The sequence below is a fragment of the Geotrypetes seraphini genome, chromosome 3 (assembly GCF_902459505.1).
Source record: "Geotrypetes seraphini chromosome 3, aGeoSer1.1, whole genome shotgun sequence".
In the NCBI taxonomy this organism is placed as follows: domain Eukaryota; kingdom Metazoa; phylum Chordata; class Amphibia; order Gymnophiona; family Dermophiidae; genus Geotrypetes; species Geotrypetes seraphini.
In genome coordinates, this window is record NC_047086.1 from 308197511 (window position 1) to 308218951 (window position 21441).

The 21441-nt window shown below is 40.0% G+C and overlaps 1 protein-coding gene across 3 annotated transcripts in view; it reads right to left on the reverse strand.

Moving 5' to 3' along the window:
* MACROD2 (mono-ADP ribosylhydrolase 2) overlaps nt 1-21441 on the reverse strand; it is a 1978548-nt gene that overhangs the window by 327051 nt on the left and 1630056 nt on the right. For all 3 annotated transcript variants that reach the window (XM_033936388.1, XM_033936386.1, XM_033936387.1), the window contains one exon: nt 5526-5607. In XM_033936388.1, the coding sequence (XP_033792279.1) occupies nt 5526-5607 (82 nt within the window). The remainder of the gene's footprint in view (nt 1-5525; nt 5608-21441) is intronic.

Here is a 21441-nt window from a genome sequence, read left to right on the forward strand (position 1 = left end):
CATTCCTTTGCTTAAACTTATTTGAGTTCATCCTGATATGATACCTAATGAAGCACAGACAGCTCAGTCAAGCAGCTGTAGCTCTATCGGTTAGGAGCCCAGCCTTTGCTGCTAACATCCAGAGGTTGTGGGTTCAACACCCACCACATCTTTTAATTGTGGCATATTACTTTGGAAGATGCAGATTGATGAGGTCACAATGAGGTCAGTTTTGTGCAACTGAACACCTCCATTTTGCAATGAGGGAAGCTGGAATGTTAAGGTGTGTATCTGTTTATTCTCTTTTTAAGTGCTGATAATGTGTGCTGGTTTTTCTTTGCTTTCAAAAGAGAGCCGATTGCACTGCTGTTTGTTGAGACAAAAAAGGGGGATGTAAAAGCCATGTGAAAATTATATTATGGTTTGGGCTGAAATGTGGTTTGTTATCCATGCAATATAATGTGTTCCATTGTTATGGAGTCATTATATTTATTAGGACAGAGAAAATATGAAAACTACCTATTGAAATTCACTATTGGAATTATTGATGAAAAAACACAGTGGACGTCTGCCTCGCGTGTAACAAAGAGCCGCAATTACGATAGTTGAAACGGCATTGAAATCCAAGTTAGACCAGGGTTTCTTACGTCTACATAATTCACGAGATTTAGACGCACAGGTTCGCCCAGGTAGCGCCTATCCAGCGTCCCCACGTGGCACGCCCATGGAACGCCCACGGAACGCCCACGTCCACAGCTGCAGACGGGACTATGCTTTCGATAGACGTTAGTTCGTTATGTACTACCTAGGGACGTCTATGTGTCGTTCATTACCCAATTAACATTAATTAAGACCCTTAACTCCGTGATTATTCAATTATATCCGACGTCCAAAGCACGCCTAAATTAAACGCAGTAATAGAGAATTTAGGCCTAATTGACTGCACTGATGTAAGCCCATTTCCATTGAAGTACATATCACCAATTGACATTTTAGCAAAGAGTATGAAAACTGAAAAACTTAGCATACACAAGATCAGGTTCCTTATCTGAGTTTTATAAGATTTCCTGTTCTTATCTAAACGTAAGATCAGTTAGAAATAAAGCTCAACTGATCAGGATTGGATAGAGGAGAAAAACCTTTCATGTTTATTTTTAACAGAACATAGCTGTTGTCAGATGAGGATCCTATAATTGGTGATTTGTTCCCTAGGGATATAGAATTATCCCATACTGTAGAGAAAATAAACGGAGAGGAGGAATAGCAGTAGTATTAAGAAACCATTTTAATTTTAACATATTGTATTTTACAAATTTGGTATGTGCAATTCTGCTTCCATCTCATATAGTTTGCTTTTGGGAGATATCATAGAAACATAATGCCAGATAAAAGCCAAGTGGCCCATCCAGTCTGCCCAATCGCAGTAACCATTAGATAATGAGAAAGACACTTCAATAAAAGACTTGAAAGTTTTTCTATCATCATTGACCTATTCATTTTCAACACCTTCTAAAACACATCAAAAAGGCCATCACTTAGATTTACGGCCTCTTTTACAAAGCTGCGCTAGCGGCTGCGCTGTGCTAACGGCCCCAAAGCCCATAGAGATTTAAAGGGCTTTGGGGCTGTTGCCGCGCGGCAGCATAATAGAGGCCGTTAGTGTCTTTCCCTTCAAAAGATATTCCATCCCCTAATCTGGTCAGATCACTTTTTAAAAAAATTTAAGCTGGCTGAAATCATATTGTCTTAGTACCCAAAATTCCAAAACGCCTATCAAAATAAGAAAGCAAATTGATCCTTTAGAATTTTGGAAATGTTATAACCTCTCGGTCCAAGACACTAAAAATATAGATTTTCACTCACATTGGGAGATTTTTAGCATAAATTCTTTAGATACCATAGCCCCTATACAAACTATTAGGAAAAAGCAACAACATAAGGATCAAAGTTGGTACACTTATTAATTTCTTGAATTGAAGCAATCAGCTAGATGTCTAGAGAGATTATGGCATAAATCAGGTAAGACCACGGATAGGGAAATCTGGAGAGCTAGTATTCAGAATTACAAAAGAAAAATCAAAGAGAAAAGATGCAGTTACTAGTCTTCTAAAATTGGTACCAATGTACTTAATACTAAAGAATTATTTAAGATGGTTAATACAATATTTGATATGAGCATCACAATTTCCTGAACCTAACTCAGATGAATTGGCTCAATATTTTTGCTCAGAATTGCAAAAACTGAGACAAACTTTTGTTGGTACTGACATTTCAGATTCCAAGATAATGTTTTTTTTTTTCAGCAGCTGCTTGTCAGGCAGACTTAGGGCTCCTTTTACAAAGGTGCGCTAGCGGTTTTAGCACATGCTAAAATGCCACGCACGTTAGCCCCTACCGCCTCTTTTTAAGCAGGCGGTAGTTTTTCGGCTAGCGTGCACTATAGCCAAAAAAAGGCTAAAAACGCTAGTGCACCTTCGTAAAAGGAGCCCTTAATATGGAACGAGTTTAAAACTCCAGATTGGGAATAATTCAACAAATTATATAATAAATATGTAAAATCAAATTGTCCTTTAGATAATTGCCCCTCAGTTATTTTAAAATCAGTTCCTTTGAAATTCAGAAGAGAGGTGTTTGATTGGATTACAATATTACTGCAGAATGGTTAATTTCCAGCAAATTTAGGCCATATTCTAATTTCACCCATAACCAAGAATTCAAAAGAGTCTTTAGTCCTTGTTAGCAATTATCGTCCAATTACAGCTATTCCTTTCTTTATAAAAATAATGGAGGGACTAGTGAGTGTTGAGCTGAGATTATCTAGACAGATTTTTAGTTTTACATCCATGTGAGGATTTCGCTCTTTCCATAGCACAGAGACTGTACTAAAGTCACTGTTAGACCATCTTTACCAACTGTTCAGCATAGGTAAAAGCACCTTAGTTCTTCAGTTTGATCATAGTAGTGTGTTTAATCTCGTTGATTATGTGACCTTACTGAGATGTCTGGATGCTGGTTTAAAGGTTTCCTAGAGAGTTGTACTTATAAGGTTCATAAAGATGAAAACTATTTATTTAAATGGAAAAAATACATGTGGCGTGCCACAGGGATCCCCTCTTTCTCCAACATTCTTCAATCTTTATCTAGCTTCTTTAGGAACAGAATTAGCTTCCTTTAAAATCATACACTATAGCTATGTGAATGATATAACAATGTATTCCTGATCCTATCTTAAGTCAAGGGACACCCGACAGGTCATGGACCTGATGGGCCGCCGTGGGTGCGAGCTGCTGGGCGCGATGGACCTCTGGTCTGACCCAGCGGAGGCAACTTCTTATGTTCTTATATTCTATAATTTATCTCTTCTATAATCCAGACAGTGAACTCCTAGGCCCTAGGCCCAGACAGTGAACTCCTCGGACTTTAAACTCAACCCAGATAAAACTAAAATTTTCCCGGCCACACCTTCCAATAAGATCACAGAGAACACTATAAAGTTGAACAGTATTACAAACTCTATTATGCCAGTTATAAAAATGATAAGGATTTATTTAGACCAAAATCTATCACTTAATGCTCGAATTAATGCATTGGTTAGGAAAACTTATTTTATGTTATGGAAATTGCGATCGATTAGGGCATATTTTGATCCTTCCTCACTTGGACTACTGGTATAATAATTGATTTTTAGTTCCCTGGATTATTGTAACATCATTTACCTAGCCTCCAGTAAAAAGAATATCAAAAGGTTGCATATCATTCAGAACATGGTTGTTCAGTTGATTCTATTGAAAGCTACATTTGGCTCCCAGTTGAGGCAAGAATATTATTCAAGTTAGGTTGTACCTGTTACAAGACAGTGTTTGGCCTTATACCTGATTATATTATTGATCATTTTAAATTTACTGATATAAAATGTTTTTCACAGCATTTTAGATTATTTACAATTCCATAGAATTTTATCTTTTCAAGCTGGATCATGGGATAAACCCCTTTCTGTCCTGATAAACTCCAACTTCTATCTTTCCTTTAGAAAAATTCAAAAGACCTGCTTATTTGCTAAATTCTCTGAATGTGATAATAATACACTGTGAGGGGCATAATCAAAAGAAACATCTAAGACTGTTTTCGCCTAAGTCGCAAGTCGTCCAAAGTCAGACACAGCTTAAGACACATTTTTGAAAACTACATCCAAAATATTTTTGTTTTTCGAAAATTGTCTAACTATACGTCCAACCATCTGATCATCCAAGCTGCTAAATCGTCCAACTTTATACCACATTTCCATCCAAATATTCGTCCAAGTTAAAAACGCCTAGAAACAGACCTTTTGGACGTGGGAGGGGTGTGCAAAGTGATGGACAGGACACCACACAGGGCACCTAAACAGTGGACTACCTTACAAGGCACTGCTGTGAACTTCACAAAAAGGGTGCCATGTAATCATCCAACTACAGCTTCCTTTTAGGTAATGGTGAGCCCCCCAAACAACTTCCAGAATCTCCTAGACCCACCTATCTACCACCCCAATAGCCCTTATGGCTGCAGGAGCCACTTATAGGGCAGTACAAAAGGGCTTGGTTTTTTTTTAAGGGGAGTGCACATGTTTCACCATCAATGCAGTCATTACAGTGGCTAATGGGCATGGGTCCTCCTTTCCATGGGTCCCTAACCCACCCCCAAGACCACTTAAGACACCTCTGTACAGTGTAACTAGGCTTTCCTATGCCATGCTGCCAGGTGATGATGTTCTGGAGGCAGAATTTAAAAGTTGTGATTAAGATTTTTATGGGGGTGGGGGTCGGTAATCACTGGGGTAGTGTGTGGGGGTCTGTACTATGTGCTTGCAGTGCTTATCTGGTCACTTTAGGTTGTTTTTTGTGACTTGGACCATGTTTTACATGGTCTAAGTCACAACGTCCAAGTTTTGCCTATGCTGTGTTGTAAAACATTTAGTTATACATGCAGTACGACTAAGTCTAAGCCGGCCCACATCCCGCCCAATTCCCGCCCTCGACACTCCTCCTGAAACACCCCGTTTAGCTCTGGTCGTTCAGTGGCACTGTGAAGGCCTAGATCGTTTATAAATACATCCAAAACCCGTTTCGATTATCGGCCCTTGGACGTCTTTCGTTTATGATCATCCAAGTGCCGACTTATGCCAGTTTTTTGACGTTTTTCTCTTTCGATTATGAGCCCCTGTGCTTGTACAGTTTCTTGATTGTTGTTAACTGCATTGAACTGAGAGGTTACTGCGGTATAGAAGTGAATTTGTTATGTTACTAATAAATGTCAATGGTGCATCAATGTGGACACCTGGTTATAGAATTAGGTGACTGTGTCTACCTTCGTTGAACAACTAAAATGACTTTAGACATCTCCATACCAGAGTGTGAAGTAACACAGTTCAAGCCCAAGGGAGGTTTTTCTCTTTTTTCATTTGGTTTGTTTTGTTGAAAGGCTCAATGAATGGAGAACAAAGAGAGGAAAGGCTATCCACAAATCTTAAATTGTTTTTATTCATATTTAGAAAGAATTGATTCACCTACCTATAACGAACAACTCATTCATTTTCTTCTTGTAGATTTTGAAATCAACTTCCAGAAAGACACAGAAGATGATGCGATCCATCTATAAAAGCAATGACAATAATACTGTTGAAATCAGCAATATTTGGACTAGCACAGCAGTTTGTCTCAAATAAACTACAAAATAGCACTCCATTTATGGCTGGTTTTTTTAAAGCAAAAGCGTATCATTTCTTCATCATCAATAAATTCTATCCCTTGTTTTCTGAGCATACTGTCAAAACGTTTTTTTTTGTTCTCTTATCTCCTACTTGGATTACAACAACCTGTTCCTCATGGGTTTCCCGCTGAACTTTCTTAGTCAAAATGCAGTTGCATAACTTGGATTCCTTCAGCATCAGTATGTCCATATTAACCCCTATCAGGGCTGGCACAACTGAGTAAGTGCTGTAAACATGGCATGCACCAAAAGTTGCACCTATTGCATTGGTCCTGAGAAGTGATGGGAGGGGCCTCAGATCACAGCGTCTTGGCCATCCTTTTCCTCCCGCTACTGTGCCTCCAGGCTTGTGGTGAGAACAAAAAAAAAAAACATCAACTATAAGTGCCAAGAAGTCTTTGAGCCTATATACAGCCTATATATATGGTAAAGGCCTAAGTGGTTTTAGATACATCTAAAACCAGCTTTGATTATCGGTACTTGGACAATCTGTCTTTTTGATCATCCAAGTACCGATTTAGGCTACTTTTTGAACTTTTTTTTTTTTTTAATGAGCCCCATAATGTTTAGCAACATGAAAATTTGTCAGCAACATCTCATATTTATGGTATACATATGGTATAATTTGCCTTTAGCATGTAGAAGCTTATAAAGATAAGGTTGGAATTGCTTAACAAATATTTCTGTGTTCACAGATGGAGCGCCGAGAGCAGAACTGCAAAAAAACAAAAGAAAATAGGGCTGGAGGTGTGGTAGACCTTGATCTATTTTCAGAAAATTGTGTTTGTAAGGAGCTCGTTAAACTAAAGATGGAGAAGGTGATGGGCTAGATGGTGTACATCCAAGGGTACTGAGAGAACTTAGGGAAGTTCTGGCAGCTCTGCTGGCTGACATTTTCAATGCTTCACTAGAGTTGGGAGTGGTACCGGAAGACTGGAGAAAGTCAGATGTGGTCCCTCTCCACAAAAGTGGAAGTAAGAAAGAAATAATGAACTACAGTCTGGTACGTCTGACTTCTGTGCTAAGTAAATTCATGGAAACACTTTTAAAACAGAAAACTGCAGTTTATGGAATCCAGTGGATTACAGGACCCGAGGCAACATGCATTCACTAGAGGCAGGTCTTGTCAGACAAATTTGATCAATTTATTTAGCTGGGTGACCAGAGATCTGGATAGAGGGAGAGCGCCAGATGTGGTGTGTTTAGATTTTAGCAAAGCCTTTGACAGTGTTTCACACAGGCATCTAATAAATAAACTGAGTTCCCTCAGTATGTGCCCCAAAGTGACAGACTGGGTCAGGAACTAGTTGAGTGGAAGGTGACAGAGGGGAGTGGTGAATGGAGATCGCTCTGAGAAAAGGGTTATTGCAAGTGGTAAGCATGTTCTTGTTAACATTTTTAAAAGTGATATTGCTGAAGGGCTAGCTGGTAAGATTTGCCTATTTGCAGATGATACCAAAATCTGCAATACAGTAGACACCCCAGATGGTATAGAAAACATGAAGAAGGACCTAGTGAAGCTTGAGGAATGGTCTGAAATTTGGCAGCTAAAATTTAATGATAAGAAATGCAGAAACCCAAGGGAATGGTACATTTTAAGGGTTGAAGAACTTTTGTGCACAAAAGAGGAGCAAGCCTTGGGTATGATAATATGTGATGATCCTAAGGTGGCCAAACAGGTTGAAAAGCTGACAGCAAAAACTAGAAAGATGCTTGAGTGTAAAGGGAGAGAAATGGCCAGTAGGAAAAAGGAGGTATTGATGCCCATGTATAACACTCTGGTTAGACCTCATTTAGAATATTGTGTACAATTCTGGACTGAACTTTCAAAGAGATATAAACAGGATGGAGTCGGTCCACAGGAAGGCAAGTAAAATGGTTGATGGTCTACATCACTGTATCTCAAACTGTGTGCCGTGGCATGCTAGTGTGCCTCCTGAGATTCCAAGTGTGCCATGGCACTCTGAGGAGAAAGAGAGATGCCTGCCAGCTGACTTCCCTACGTGGTATGGTGCCAGCGCTGCCTGATTTGCTGAAGGCCTGCATGTTTTCCCCTTCTCTCTAGCGTCCTCCAGCTTCCCCCCTGGCCTCACCTTTAAAGCTAATTACAGCAGCCTGCAGAGGATCGCCAGAAGGTAAAATGATTTTATTTTCAATATAGTGATTGAAATGTATCAGTTTTGAGAATTTACATCTGCTGTGTATATTGTGTGTATATAAAAAAATTAATGGAAAAAAATTGCATTACAATTAGTAAAGGGGATGGGATCTGGGGCAGAGCTTGGGTGGGCCTAAGGAGGTCTGTGGTCAGGGTACTCATTTGATATTTGTTAGACTAAGGGGGTACTTAGCTTGAAGTAGTTGAGAAACACTGCTGTAGGCAATCAGCTGGTGGCAATGCCTCTTCTTCTCTCCGTCCTCTTCCCTGCTGGCACCCCCTACTGGCGTCTCAGAGCCCATCTGGAGGGTCTCTGCACATGCACAGACATCAACGTGATGATGTCACGCGTATGAGTGATGTCATCACAGCGACGTCCGTGCACTTCTGGGTGCCTCAAGTCGTGGCCACTACCTTTAGTGTGCCCCGGCTCGAGAGTGAGAGGGCATAGAATGAGGTTAAGAAGTGATAGGCTCAGAAATAATCTAAGGAAATTATTTTTTACAGAAAGGGTGATAGGTGCATGGACTAGTCTCCCGAAAGAAATGGTGGAGACAAAGACTATGTCTGAATCCAAGAAAGCTTGGGACAGGCATGCGAGATCTCTTAGGGAGAGGAGGAGAAAGTGGATGCTGCGTATGGGCAGATTAGATGGACCATTTGGCCTTCATCTGCCATTATATTTATAGTGGCGGGAAGATTATTAAGATAGATGGAATGAGCTGCTGACTGTTTTATTCTAGAGAATTTGTATTTTTTAGGAAAAATATTAAACTGAAAAAAATTAGTCTTTCAGGACAATATTCATGTGGAGGTGGATGCAAACTGAAATTGAGATGACTAAGTTGTGGCATGTCCACAGCATAGAACAGCATCTGCCAATGTAGAGACTGTTCTAAATACAATGAGAAATAGACACCCGTGCACTGGTTACATTGGATGATCCATTTTGCAAGCATTAATGTCTAAATTACCAATGGGATGAAACAGGCAACATAAACAGAGTGTGATATCCTTTGCTAGTATCACTTTTGGGATGGACAGAAAACGCTAAGGGATTAAGGTGTGCAGGGGAGGGGGCAACCACTTCTAATCTCTTCCGAGAAGTACAGCAGAAAACAAGCAACTTTTTAAAATCTAGATATCCCCAAGAGCAAGTGTGAAGATCAACATTCATGCCAGCAAACATAATCTTCAGCCCCCTTCTGAAATGAGAAATGTAAATGTATCATTTTGAACTGTCTTATTCCCAGACCATATACTCCCTTTCCAAATGCCTATATTTAAGCTTTGAACCTCTATAGCTCAGCTTTCCTAATACAGTGGTGCCTCACACAACGAACTTAATTGGTTCCAGGAGCAAGTTTGTTATGCGAAAAGTTCGTTATGTGAAACGCGTTTTCCCATAACAATACATGTTAAAAAAAATAATTCGTTCTGTAGCATAAAATATGCTAAGATGACATAAAAAAAGATAAATTTTTTGTTATTATTTTTATTTAGATACATCTAAAAACATAATTGTTTTTTAAAACAACACATCACCTTTCACCTGCCTGTCCTTAATCCAAATTGCTAATAGCCTCTCCATTTCCTCGTGGATTGAAGACCTATGTTTTTCATGAAATAGTTTTGATACTCCTTTGGCTACTTTGGCTGATTTTATTGCATCCTTATTTGTCAAAATGGTGAAAATGGTGGTCTTGCTGAGGCCAAACTCTTTGACGAGGTCACACTGTTTTACCCCACATTCACTCCTTCTAATTATTTCCCGTTTAATTTCAACAGAAATCACCTTCCTGCTTTTTTTAGAAGCCATGATATACTGTATAAACAATAATTTTACAGTGAGAGAGGGCAGAGTCTCAGCGGCAAAAACTGGGACTTAACTGTTCATTTTTTTTTTTTTTCTAGCATCGGGGAAGCGGCGAGAGTAGCTCCGCCCCCCAACGCATCAGCAGTAGGCGCCGGGCCCCTGCGAGCCAACGGTCCGCCACTGCACAGGGAGCCAGGCGGAGAGAGGGCAGTTAAGCGCAGTGCCTGCGCGGAAGGATGCAGCTCGGGCGACTTCGTTGTGTGAAACGAAGTTCGTTGTAGGAAGCAAGACATGAAGTTCGTTGTGCGCAGCGTTTGCTGTGCGAGGCGTTCGTTATGCGAGGCACCACTGTATTAGTATTTAGCCATGTATGGAAAATATATGTTTAAATTCAAGGTTATATATTTCCATGCCTCCAGTTATCTCAACCAACTGTCCTGCACTCCCCGTAGATCTTACACACTTGAATCCAGATCCTCAGAAAACACCACCAGAGGCTCAACACTTCATTGCCTCGGGCTTTATGTGTTATCTCGTCACCGGATCTATAATTTTTAATATACTTAAATTGATATTTAAATACGTGATTATAGGATGTGGTCTTGCCACTAGGGTGTCTCACCGACATGTTTCGCTAAATAGCTTTTTCAAGGTGATCCTGCAAAACGTTAAAAGGAACATCAATACCCTCTATTTATGTTAACCACATTATATTTCAATATTCAGATTGACCTCAACGTTATTCACTTCACCTCTCGGAATATTAAACAACTTTACCTAGTACATTTTAGTTCGCCTCTGGACAGTTGGTTGAGATAACTGGAGGCACAGAAATATATGATATTAGAATTGTCGTAGTGACATAAATCTGTTTGGCCATTCTTTGGTTTATGATAAATTCAAGGTTATGCATGTCTAAAACATGAAAAGAGCTTCTAAAATGGCCACCATAGAGAACAGGTAGAGGGCAGGTACATTTAAACCTGTACCGGCATTTAAATTAATGTGGTGGCTGTTGTTGCTGAAATTCAGTGTACAGGTATATGCTAGTTTTTCTTTTACCTAGTGTGAGATGGAGAAATGCATTCACTTAGTCTATGAAACAAAAATGATAAAATTAATTCAAAAGTACAAGATATATAAATCAAATACGCTATGGGGCTCATAATCAAATAACTAAAATGTTCAAAAATCCACCTAAGTCAGCACTTGGAATTCCTAATCACCGGGACAACCAAATGCCGATAATCAAAACCCTTTTCTTGGACGTCTAGCAAGATATTTCTCTCACTGTGCATCCAGAGTTCCAGGAGGTATCCTTGGAAGCAGTGTTCGAAGTCCAATAAATCCTGGTGTAAGTGCTCGCCTTGCTCTTCTGAGTATGCACCCATGTTCTCCTTGAATGTCTCAAGATGATCATTAAGGAATGGACTTTGAGAGTCATCCTACAGTTCATTTTACTGTAAATTCTTCACCAGATTCTCAACCTACTCCATGTAGCTTTCGGCCTTGGATTGCCCTGGAAGCCCTGAACCACTGCGACAATGCCGTTCAAACCTGCTTTCTCCTTCCTAGTTAGCTTCTTGGGAAATTCCGTGCACTCCAGGATCTTCTTTATCTGTGGTCTTATGAAGACACCAACTTTGACCTTTGCCTTAGATAGATTAGGGAAGATGTCTTGAAGGTATTTGAAGGCTGCCGATTCTTTATCTAGAGCTCTGACAAATTATTTCATTAGGCCCAATTTGATCTGCAGTAGTGGCATCAGCATATTCCAGGGGTCCACCAGTGGTTCCCATTTGATGTTGCTTCTTCCCACAGAGAAAATGGTCCGCTGTGGCCAATCCCATCTTTGTGTCCCTGCTGTCCAAAAGGCAGGGATAGCAAGGAAACTTAGTAAAATCGGCTTGGAGACCCATTAGGAATGGCACCATTTTGAAGTCTCTGATGACCTGCCAGTCATACTGATCATACATCAAGGCACCCATCTCTGTCCACAGCCAAGATAAGCCTTACTATCTGAATTACCAAGCTTTAGTAAAGGTGCCCCTAAGTTTTACTCAGGTTAGAATCAATCTCGGATGTTCTACAAAAAAAGGCATATTTCAAAATGTCAAAATCCTGGTCACAAAAGCAAAGTTTGAGGGAAATTATAGCCATTTTCTATACTGTTTTTTGCACAGTCAATTAAGAAAGAGCACTTATTACCCAGGACCAAAAAAATCAAATAACATTTTGTTCCATAGTTATATTGAATCATGGTGGTTATTAGGTTGTGTATTTGATTCCAGTCTGCTCCCCATGACTCTGGGCAAGTCATTTAATATTCCTTTGCTCCAGGTACTACAGTTAGATTGTAAGTCTGCTGTGACAGATAGGGAAAATACTTAAGAGTACAGTGTTTATCTTCAATTAATTGTATTGCACTGTCAAAGTTAAAAAATCAATAAAGATTTATTTTTTAAAAATAAAAGAGTACCTGATTACTATTCAGTGCATTGAAAACTGCTTTGGAGAATCTCTTCATGAAAAAGGTGGTTAATAAATCCCCATAAATAAATAAATTACTATTTGACTCCTGAATTGCATCAGAAGCACAAAGTTCACTCTCTGCAACCAGTACATAATAGATTTGAGTTTCCAGATCTTCATGTACAGTTCTTTTCATGACTATTAATATGCCGTGTCAAATACTTTGAAACCTCAGATTTTTTTCAAACTTTTGAAAGAATACATTTTCAAAAGTAGAGTTGTACACTGATCAATACACAGCCAACTAGAAAGTAAAGGAAACAATAAAGTCAGCATGAGCATTAGCCCACATCAAGGAAAGACGACGACAGTACAAAATAAATAAAACTAAGAAGGAATCAAAGAAATTCAAAACAAAATCCTTGTGTTATTGTGGTGATAAAGTTGAACTGACCCTTTCACTAACCTCCACCAGGTCAATTTCTAATTTAAATTAGAGAGAAATTATTCTGCAAATAATTTCTCTAACTGAGGGGCATAATTACTTTACCACTAACTCATGTTATTTTCACACATATCCCATTTTATGGAATGAGACCTAACCCCTCTTCTACGAAACCTCGCTAGCGTTTTTTAGCGCAGAGAGCCACGCAAAATGGTCCGCACTGCTCCTGATGCTCAATGAGCGTCGGGAGCAGTGCGGGCCATTCAGCGCGGCTCTCTACGTTAAAAAACGCTAGCGAGGTTTCTTAGAAGAGGGGGCTAGTTACTAATAATAACCCATTTTAACAGTAACCCACATTAATAACTTCCCCCCTGTGTAGGCTCAAAGAAAACTATTAATTACCATTCAAAGAAATCATTTACATGGGAATTTTAAATTTTAAAAAAATATCCTTCCTTTGCCAATATTCTAATTCTCGAATTTAGGAAAACAAAACTTTCTATTTCACCTATAAAGCTTGAGCCACATCAGGGAAAATTAGTATTTTTGTCCCCCCAATATGCCATTTTCTTTTTTGAAGAACCAATTTAAATCTCCCTCCTTTTACTAAACCATGGTAGAGGTTTCTACCTTGGCCTAGAGCGCTAAATGCTCCGACGCTCAAAGAATTCTTTTGAGCATCAGAGCATTTAGTGCCCTGGGCTGCGGTAGAAACCTCTACTGTGGCTTAGTAAAAGAGGGCCAAAACCTTTAACCATCAATATTTTCTCAACAAATTATAAAATGTGTTTATCTTCTATTAGCAGGCACTACAATAGCAACTAGTAGCAAACTACATGATTTAGGGCTCCTTTTACAAAGCCACACTATCGATTCCCACGCGGCAAATGCGACGAAGCTCATTCAATTCCAATGGGCTTCACTTTGTTATTTGCTGTACAGGAATCACTAGGATGGCTTTGTAAAAGGAGCCCTTAATTGAGGGAGGGGGGGGGGGCTAAGCAGAAAGCATTACCCCAGGTTTAATGTGGTTTAGCTATAGGTTTTACTGGTTGAGCAATGTAGAAAGGGTTTCAGTGTGGGTGTTAACTTGCATTACAATAATTATCATGGTAATATGGATTCTGCAGCCATGCAAAATAATGTTTTTTCTCATGTGTTACACATAGAAAAATTTCACCAAGGACTGAGAGCATAGAAGAGTTGGTTGAGAGGAGTGTTTATCTAGTGGCACCTCCTTTCTCTCTAACCTGACCACTCTGCCCCGGATTGCTTTCTGTAATTCCTTTCTTCCCCAAATATTAAAAGAGAGTTGCCCTGATAGTCTAGTCTAGTCTGACCTGACTCACTGCCTTTGATATTACAAAAAGTTTTGCCCTTGTAGTCTAGTGGTCCCCCTCTCTCTCCCCCTCCCCCCCCGCAACACACTTTCAAAAGTCCCTGGTGTCTAGTACACCACCTATCCCTGATCAGACTTAAATTTAAGGAACCTCTCTGGTATCTAGTGGCACCCACCTGCACCCATAACTCCACACCTAAGCCCCCTTCAGTCCTTATATCTTAAATGAACGTCACTCTGTCCTTCTAAGCCTTAAACCCTGGAGCTTTGGCTTCGTCCATCATGATGTAAGTTCTGGACGGCATCTTCTTCCAGAACAAGCCTGTCTCATCCATGTTGAAAACTTGTTTGGGCTTATAGCCCTTCTCCTCTATGATGTCCATGAAGGTCTCGGGGTACTTTTCAGCGGCTTCTTTGTTAGCAGATGCTGCCTCTCCATGTAGAGAAATACTTTTAATATTGAATCGTTTTTGAAAACGATCAAACCATCCCTTGCTGGCTTGAATATCTTCAGGCTCCTGTGTTGTAGATGATCCTGGTTGCTGTTCTATGGCATCCATTGCAAATCTCTAGTACAATTTCCAAGCTTTCGCACAGATGATGATACCGTCCAAGGGGATGATGTTTTTCCTGCAGTCAGTGATCCACAATGCCAAGGCAGATTCCATCCTCACGATCAGGGCAGGATTAATTCGTCAAGGGCCCCTAGGTACACAAGTACACTGGGCCACCCGCCCCGCCCCACCATGCGCTCAGGTGGAAACAAGAAGCTGCATCAGAAGGAAGCTTTGGGCAAGCAGCACCACTTGCACAATTACAGTTCCCGTTGCCTTTCTTACCCACGCTGCTTGCTTGTCTTACTTTCCGTTCATGGGGGGGAACATGTTGCCGATCGGGATGGGGCCCGCATTGCTTATCGGGGGGAATGGGGGGGCACGTTCCCGATCAATGCTGGAGGGGCCCATCGCCGTTTGGAAAAAACAATGTTGATGCCCTGCTCACTATATTCTTATTTCTTACTGTCATTACCTTTCTAGCAACATCACAGAAACTTATTGATACGGTACTCCTGATCGCTGCCTCATTCTTTTCTATGTAGCATATGGTGCTTTCATTAATGCCATAATGGCGTGCTACTGAAGCATAACTTTTTTGTTCTCAGAGCATATCCAGCAGCTTAACTTTCTCCTGGAGTATCTAACATTTCTTCTGGCACTTTGATTCATTGCCATAGGCCTTTGAAGGTGCAGAGCGTTTTGGTAGCATCTTAGGGCATTAACCAGTCCATGAAACACTCGAGAAAGCTACGCTCTGACTGACTACTTTCAAACCTCCTGTCAAACCTTTTCAATCATCCTGATTGGCCACTGTGCTTCCAAACATTTCGTATATGTAAATTTAGCGCTGAAGGGATGATTGAAGCAAGGGATTACTAAACAGTATGGTTCAGACTCTCAAAGTTAATACAAATGGCATTGATGCTGCAATTCAGACATGAAAAACCTTCCTTGCCACCATGAAGAAACAACGACCATATGGTACATAAAGAAGAACGAGGCAGCGATCAGAAGTACAGTATCAGTAAATTTCTGTAATGATAGTAAGAAATAAGAATTACTGTACAGTATATTGTTCTAAATAAATTATTGTCATGAAAATTGAAGAAAAAAACCGCGATTAAGAGGGGCAAATTTGTGGACAAAAATGCCGCAAATGACTGGGGGGGCGCGAGCTCTGAAACATGATTAAGCGGGGGTTTACCGTAATGTCCTATTATGGATTAAGAACTGGTTGAAAGACAGAAAACAGAGAGTAGGTTTAAAATTTCAATATTCTCAATGGAGATGGTAAATAGTGGGGTTCAGTTAACCCACTATGCAAGCCATACTGAAGGGTAAGATTTATCTAGCTATCCACCACTAAACCCCTTGCGATATTACATTATTCATAATCCATTTATGGTTTACAATAAGGGTTCTCCTGCCCTGATGCAAGCCCCAGAACGAAACGTTGGCATGCCTCGTTGGCAAGGAGCATCGAAACCTAGAGACCACAGCAGCGTTAGCCCGGTGATACACTTAATAGCAAAATAAGTGGGGTTTTCCCCGCAGAAATTTTTACTTTCATGTGTTAAGTTAAGATTTATATTGAATCAAAGCAATGTCAGCCGTTTCAATGATTTTTTTGAACAGCTATAATTTCACAGTCATTCAATGGGTTTGAGGCAATGAACAGGGGTTTTTGAGCCTCTGAAGCAACATCCCTTTCAAGCACCACCACAAGATTTGTTCTGTTGGCGTGCGGGGATCTGAGGCTTTTCTTCTTGCACAGCAGTAAATCCGGCATGGACAATCTAGAGTGAAAGTGAAACCATAAATGGATTATGGATAATGTAATATAGCAAGGCATTTAGTGGTGGATAAATAGTGGGGTTCTGCAGGGATCTGTACTAGGACCACTGTTTTTTAACATATTTATCAATGATCTAGAGATGGGAATAACTAGTGAGATAAATTAAATTTGCTGATGACACAAAGTTGTTCAAAGCTGTTAAATTGCAAGAGGACCTTGTGAGACTGGAAGACTGGACGTCAAAATGGCAGATGACATTTAATGTGAGCAAGTGCAAAGTGATGCATGTGGGAAAGAAGAACCCTACCTATAGCTATGTGATGCTGGGTTCTATGTTAGGAATCATTGCCCAGGAAAAGGATCTAGCTGTTATCATTGAGGATACATTGAAACCCTCAGCTCAATGTGCAGCAGTAACTAAGAAAGCAAATAGAATGTTAGGAATTATCAGGAAAGGAATGGAAAAAAAAGATGAAAATGTTATACTGCCCTTGTATCGCCCTATAGTACGGCCACAACTTGAAAACTGTGTGTAGTTCTGGTCACCATATCTCAAAAAAGATATAGCAGAATTAGAAAAGATACAGAGAAGGGCGACAAAACTGATAAAAGGTTATGGGATGACTTCCCTATGAGGAGAGGCTAAAGAAGCTAGGGCTATTCAGCTTGGAGAAGAGATGGCTAAGGGGGGTTAAGAAATCTATAAAATTCCAAGTGGATTAGATAGGGAAGATGTGAATTGCTTGCTCACTCTTTCCAAAAACACAAGGACTAGGAGGCATACGATGAAGTTACTAAGCAGTAGATTTAAAACAAAATGGAGAAAATACAGTATTTCTTCACACAATGTGAAATTAAACTCTGGAATTTGTTGTCAGAGAACATATTGAAATCAGTTAGCATCAATGTTAAAATTACTGCTATTCGTGCCTCAGATATGTGTATTTTAAAATATTAATAAAGATGATTGAACTAAAAAAAAAAAAAAAAAAAAAAAACCCCGGCTTGGATAATTTCCTATAAGAGAAGTCCATAGACCATTATTGAGATGGCTTGGGGAAATCCACTGCTTATTCCTAGGATAAGCAGCACAAAATCAGTTTTAATACTTGAGATCCAGCTAGGTACTTGGGACCTGGGTTGGCCACTGTTGGAAACAGGATTACTGGGCTTGATGGACCTTCAGTCTGTCCCAGTATGGCAATTCTTATGTTTGCATTGAGCTGCACATTACTGCCACAATTTTAATGTTGCAGTAATTTGAATGCTTATTGCTTATGGCATGCTGCAGCAGTTTTGAAGCAACAGCTTCACATTAGAGCCAGCACTACCATAAGGCTTTCTGCATCAGCCCCTAGGTATCACCAACCATAGTAACCACCATGATTGAGTCACTAATTTTTATAATAGAATTTAGAAAACAAAAACATGAAATGCATATATGGAACACTATAAGGAAGCCCAGCAGGGTGAAAGGTTTAGCAGCAGTGGGGTTATCTAGTGGGGCAAGCATGCAGAGCATGCTTCATGGAATTATTTTTAAAGAGGTTTCTATGTTTCAGAAGATGAAACTGACTTCTCTCATCATAAACATTAGACCTGGGGTCTCCAACCACCAGGCCACAGACCAGTATTGGGCCATGGGCTGTGCCGAATCGGACTCCACAGAAATTTTTATTTTATTTACATTACGGGCAGTCCCCGGATTCTGGCCGGCTCCCTCCTCCCAGCCGCACTTCTCTTCATAAAGCTGTGAGCAGCGGCTTCTACACACTGCCTGTGGTTGAACCCGAAGCCTTCCCTCTAGATTTACAGGTCAGCCATGGCTCATGTGTAGGAACCACAGCTGCGGCTTTGTGAAGAGAAGTGCGGCTGGGAGGAGGGAGCAGTCTAGAACCTGTGAAATGGAGGTACAAACTTGGAAACCAGAATAGAGGAAGGGAAGAATGAAGAGGGGCGCATTGGGACATGAGAGTGAGGAGGCGGGTTGGGACACAGAAGGAAGGGAGGGAAAGCACAAACTTTGGACTAAGGATGGAAAGAAGGAAGGGAGGGGCCATGAACTTGGGACACAGAATAGAGGTAGGGAGGGGAACATGATCATGGGTCATAGGGAGTGAGGGAACACAAAGGGAGAATTGTTGAGCATGGATGTCTGCATGTGGGGAAAATTGGAGGGATTTTCTTTCTCTAATCTCCAATCTGATATGGCTCATTTGGAACTCAATTTTCCTATTCAATGGTTTTGTCCCATACCAAATTTGGTCTTCTTTCCTTAAATTTTAAATATTATTTTGCTTTTTTTGTGGACAATTTATTTCCAACATTCCACTAGGTTGGAAAGAATAAAGCAATACCCATGAAGATAACCTGACAGTGAAAATAAAATGAAGATAAATGATAAACTATTACCTCAGAATGTCAGTTGTTTCAGGAAGAATTAAGGCTCCGTTATTGTTATAAAGGCCTGACACTTTTAGTGGGTTTCCTTTTAGTATGGTATAAAATATTTCTAAATATTTGTTTAAATCCTAGAACTAAATTCATCAGCAATGATGCAAAATGATAGTTTAAATAAGGTTTTCTTTTCACAACATATCCATTAGCAGTATTCAGTGTTGTGACACATAAACAAGAGAATATAAACTCCATTAATCTTCTTCAGCTTAATATCCATTGTCTCTTGGAGAAGGATGCACAGAGATACATGTTTGGAATACTGGGAGATGACCTCCATTTTTCACTGTTAGCAGACACAGGGCAGCTGACACAGCTAGGATAATCCAGTATTCAGCGATATTGCAAGAATGAATGCATTCGGATGAATATAATTTGCTATCCCAATGACAAATGGCAAATATAAAGAGAGATTGTGTCTACTCAAATATCACATCTAAATAAATGTTGCTACAAGATTGCATTCTAGAAATATCTGATAGTCATTTTTACACAAGGCACATATCAAAAATATAAAATCATGTAATTGCATTACCATGGTATCTTAGCTATAAATATTTATAATGTAGAATACAGTAAGATACCTAGCATGTATACCCTATACAATATCATTCCAAGGAGTTAAGAACATAGGATTAAAATCTGTTTCATTTTCAACCTTGATATGATTTTATTTATTTAAAATATTATTTTTATTTATTAGTTTTAAGTTAAAGTTTCAGATTTCTTCCTATTTGATATATTGCAAAGTGATCTATGTAGTTTAACATTCTTACAATTATAAAATATTTAAGACATCATTATATAAAAATAGGATAGAATAAATATTAGACTGATCTGCAACCCTTAGAATTTTATAATAAATTCCTCAATTATTAAATTGTCTTTTCAAATAATAGGTATTGAATAGAGAATGGCACAGGGACAAATTTTTCTCCGTCCCCATGTGAACTCATTTTCCCATCCCGGCAAATTCTTTTCCTGTTCCTACCTCATGCCTGCAAGCTCTATCCTCATCTGAAGAAGCCTCAAACACTTTAAAATCATAAGTGTTTGCTTGTGCAGTTAAGGCAGAGCTTACAGGAATGGGACAGGGACAGGGGCAGTGACAAAACTCGCAGGGACGGGTCAGAGAAATTGAGTTCCTGCAGGTTGGGGACAAATTTGTCCCCGTGTCTTTCTCTAGTATTGAGTCCTACTTTAAATTTCTGATAGGATTTTTCGAATCATAAGTAATAGAGTAAATTGTTCCAGAATGTGTATCCAACACTGAACATGGAGGAATGAATTTGTTGAAATGATGAGATCACTAAAAGATTCTGATGAGTTGAAGATGAAATGTAACATGAGGTATAAGGAATGAGCAAACAAAATAAATACGAATATAAAGGGGAGTCTGCATTCTGTACGAGTCCTTGAGTTAACGAGACTGGTGTTAAGTATTGTTCAAAAAGACTACCGTATTTTCACGCATATAACGCACATACGTGTATAACACGCATACGCGTATAGCGCGCGGGTCCAAACCATTTGTGTAAAAAAATGTTTTATATAGCACGCACACGCGTATACTGCGCATGCTGCTATAACCTCCTCCCGCCACTCCCGCTTACTCTCTCTTCTGGCCTGCAAACCGGCATCCTCCCCCCTGCTCGCGTCACCCCCCCCCCTCCCCCGCGATCCTACATCCCCCCCAGCACTGCAAAGACATCGGTCGCTTACCCGATTGGGCACCGGCACCAGCATCAATGCACAGGACGTGCCAGTGCCAGTGCCCGAAGATCCTCCCTCGTTGGGCTGGGCTGGGTGGTGCGAGGGAGATCCTCCCTCTTCCCTGTGCCGGGCTGGACTGGGCTTTGAGCATTTGTGCATGCTCAAAGCCTTTTGGTCTCGCTCTCTCCAAGATTCTGCAGCAACTTTCTAAATTCATAGCTACTAAGGGCTCCTTTTACAAAGGTGCGTTAGGGCTTTAACGTGCGGAATCCCATGCGCTAAATTACCCCGCGCGCTAGCCGCTACTGCCTCCTCTTGAGCAAGCGGTAGTTTTTCAGGTAGCTAAATCTTAGAGTTCCTCTGCTATGAGAATTGTCTTCAAGTTAAACCATATGGAGAATTTTGTTTAGGGTTTGTCAATCTGCGTCTATTTTCCTTTTTCTTATTTCCTTAAACTTTTCAGCCTGATTTAACAACTCTGCCTTCATTAATTCAGGACTAACAATACTCAGGATGAGATTGTCTTTTTTTCCTTAAATAATGAGATGTAAGGATATTTATTCTTTACTATTAGAATTTTTTCTATGACCTTTGTATATTTGCTTTTTTTTAACTTTATTATTATCAAATGTTTAAAATGCATAAATAAAGAATTAAAAATAAATAAATAAACATTAGCAGTTCTGAGTCAGACACGAAGGCTCGTTGGATGGAGCCTCTCGGTAGGGCAGGACTTTTTCAGGAATATATTGCCTTCCATGACTCTGGTTGGTGTCAGGTCAAAAGCGCGCCGGGACAAAGGCGCGCCCAGACAATTGAGCGCAGCGCGCGCCGCCGCGCCACTCTAAATTACTGTTTTTAGCGCTCCAATGGGGGGGCGTAGGGGGTGTGGGTGGTTGTAACCCCCCACATTTTACTGAAAACTTCACTTTTTCCCTGTTTTTAGGGAAAAAGTTCAGTTTACA